A 2,001-nucleotide genomic window follows, 5' to 3' on the forward strand; every position below is an offset into this window, starting at 1 on the left:
TGATGCTACAAGACCCACCATGCAAACACCAGGTGAGGAATATGAAATAAATTCCTTAAATTCACCTCATTAACTTAAAAGACTTTTATCAAAAGATAAATGACTAACAGAAATGCAATAATAAGTATGCATACATAGATATAAAGACATTTTATGAAGTAAGAAATATTGTTAAGGTGTGTTTTGACAGTAAATATCACCAATTTAATTCTATCACTTACAGAACCAAATGTTTGCGTAATTGAAGTGGGTGATTTAGTAGACAAAGCGAGAGTGTTGGTACTGCAGGATGGTCTGCTGTATGCTGGCTATGTAGTTCCCATGACACCTCCTGATGTGTATGGAGTTGTGATAGATGGAGAACGAGGCTCACGTCCACATATATACTGTCGAGAAGAACTGCTTGAGCAGTCAGTAAGTATATGTTGTATTGATCCTTGCTCTTGTGGTTATGGGGTCTTGATTCCAAATGTAAGCATGGTAAGTATGAATTTTTCTTCTATTCTCAATTCACTTTTTACTATGTATATTTATTACTGTTTCTGGGTAGATAAGTGTGAAGGACCAGAATAAATGATAAGATTCAAATATTTTCATTGATCTTTTAAGTATCCCCATATAAGTAATATACAAAAATAATCCCATCAAACAAACTAGGTTTTCTGTTGCTGTTGTTGTTCTTTGTCATTATATTAACTCATGTACAGATAAGATCCAGTTAACATGGATGTTTGTCATTGCAGTGGAAGGAAGTGAAGCCTGGTTCGACGAGGTTCCTCAAAGAAGGGACCCGTGTTTGTGCCTTTTGGTCACAGCAGTACCGCGCCCTATATCCAGGTTTGTTAATATTTGAATTCTTTAAAGAATGAAAAAGTCTATATTTCTGTTAATATGCTTTATGTTGTGAGAAGCTTATATTAGATTGTCCTTTATAGTTTACTTTACTCCAGTTTTCTATCCTATATTCAGTAGCTTTTCATAAAATTATATTTTAGGAGACATTATGGTTTGATTTATATAATCACATATTTTAATGGTAATTCTGTCTTCACCCATACAGGGATGGTAGCTGCTTCCTCTTCCCCAGCACATGAAGCCAATCATAACTTTGTGAATGTGGAATTTGATGATGGTGACTCGGGGAAGATTCATGTTGATGATATTCGTCTTTTGCCTCCAGAATTCCCCGTTCTGGGTAAGTGTATGTATGAGATGTTACTAATCCAGTTGTTAGATATAAGTATTTATCTTTTTCTTCTTTTCCGTCCTCTAATAACTTTGTTATTAAATCTGTTAACTAATAAATCTGGAAAAGAACAGAGTTAATATTTTACTTAGGCATTTTAGGTTGGACACATTTTGCCTGGATTTAGTTAAACTTAGAACAGGAAAATCACATCTTTGTTTCCTTTAGATTACGACCCCAATCCTCTGATGACACTCCAAAAGAGAAAACGGAGACCTACAGGTGACAGCCTCCCTGATATCAAAGAAGAACCTCCCAAGACAAGGCAGAAAAAAGTGAAGCCAACCACTGAAAATACTGTTGAAGATGACACTCTTCACGATCCAAACGATGTTAACAACGAAGTAGAAAAGGAAAACAAAAAGAGCAGTGTAAATATAAAGAAAACAGAGAAGGAAAATGAGGAAAAGAGTATTAAGAAAACAAATAAGAAGGGAGATAAGAAAAAGCACAAGAAGCATAAACACACAGAGTCATCACATCACCATCGCCACAGACACAAGAATAAGCACAAGCATAAACATCGTGAAGGAGACAGACCACTCCCACACATTGAACCTGGGATAAATGAACTTACCATGAGAATCAAGTCTCCTCCACCACCCTTGGGAGAAACAAGAAAACGCTCATATCAGGAGGAGTCAGAGTCAGAATTGGATAGTTCGTCATCAAAGAGTGCCACTGAGGAGGACTCTGAAGAGAATGATTCAGAATATACTCCTTCAAAGAAGGAAAAAGTTAGTTCACCAACTAAA

The 2,001-nt window shown here is 36.0% G+C and overlaps 1 protein-coding gene across 1 annotated transcript in view; it reads left to right on the plus strand.

Moving 5' to 3' along the window:
* Positions 1-2,001, plus strand: part of LOC119594092 — a gene marked incomplete in the record, with an annotated part of 59,988 nt that overhangs the window by 56,465 nt on the left and 1,522 nt on the right. Inside the window, 5 exon segments of the mRNA XM_037943147.1 lie at positions 1-32; positions 224-414; positions 744-837; positions 1,061-1,195; positions 1,415-1,983. Of these exon segments, the coding sequence (XP_037799075.1) occupies positions 1-32; positions 224-414; positions 744-837; positions 1,061-1,195; positions 1,415-1,983 (1,021 nt within the window).

This window comes from Penaeus monodon, chromosome 33 (assembly GCF_015228065.2).
Source record: "Penaeus monodon isolate SGIC_2016 chromosome 33, NSTDA_Pmon_1, whole genome shotgun sequence".
NCBI lineage: Eukaryota > Metazoa > Arthropoda > Malacostraca > Decapoda > Penaeidae > Penaeus > Penaeus monodon.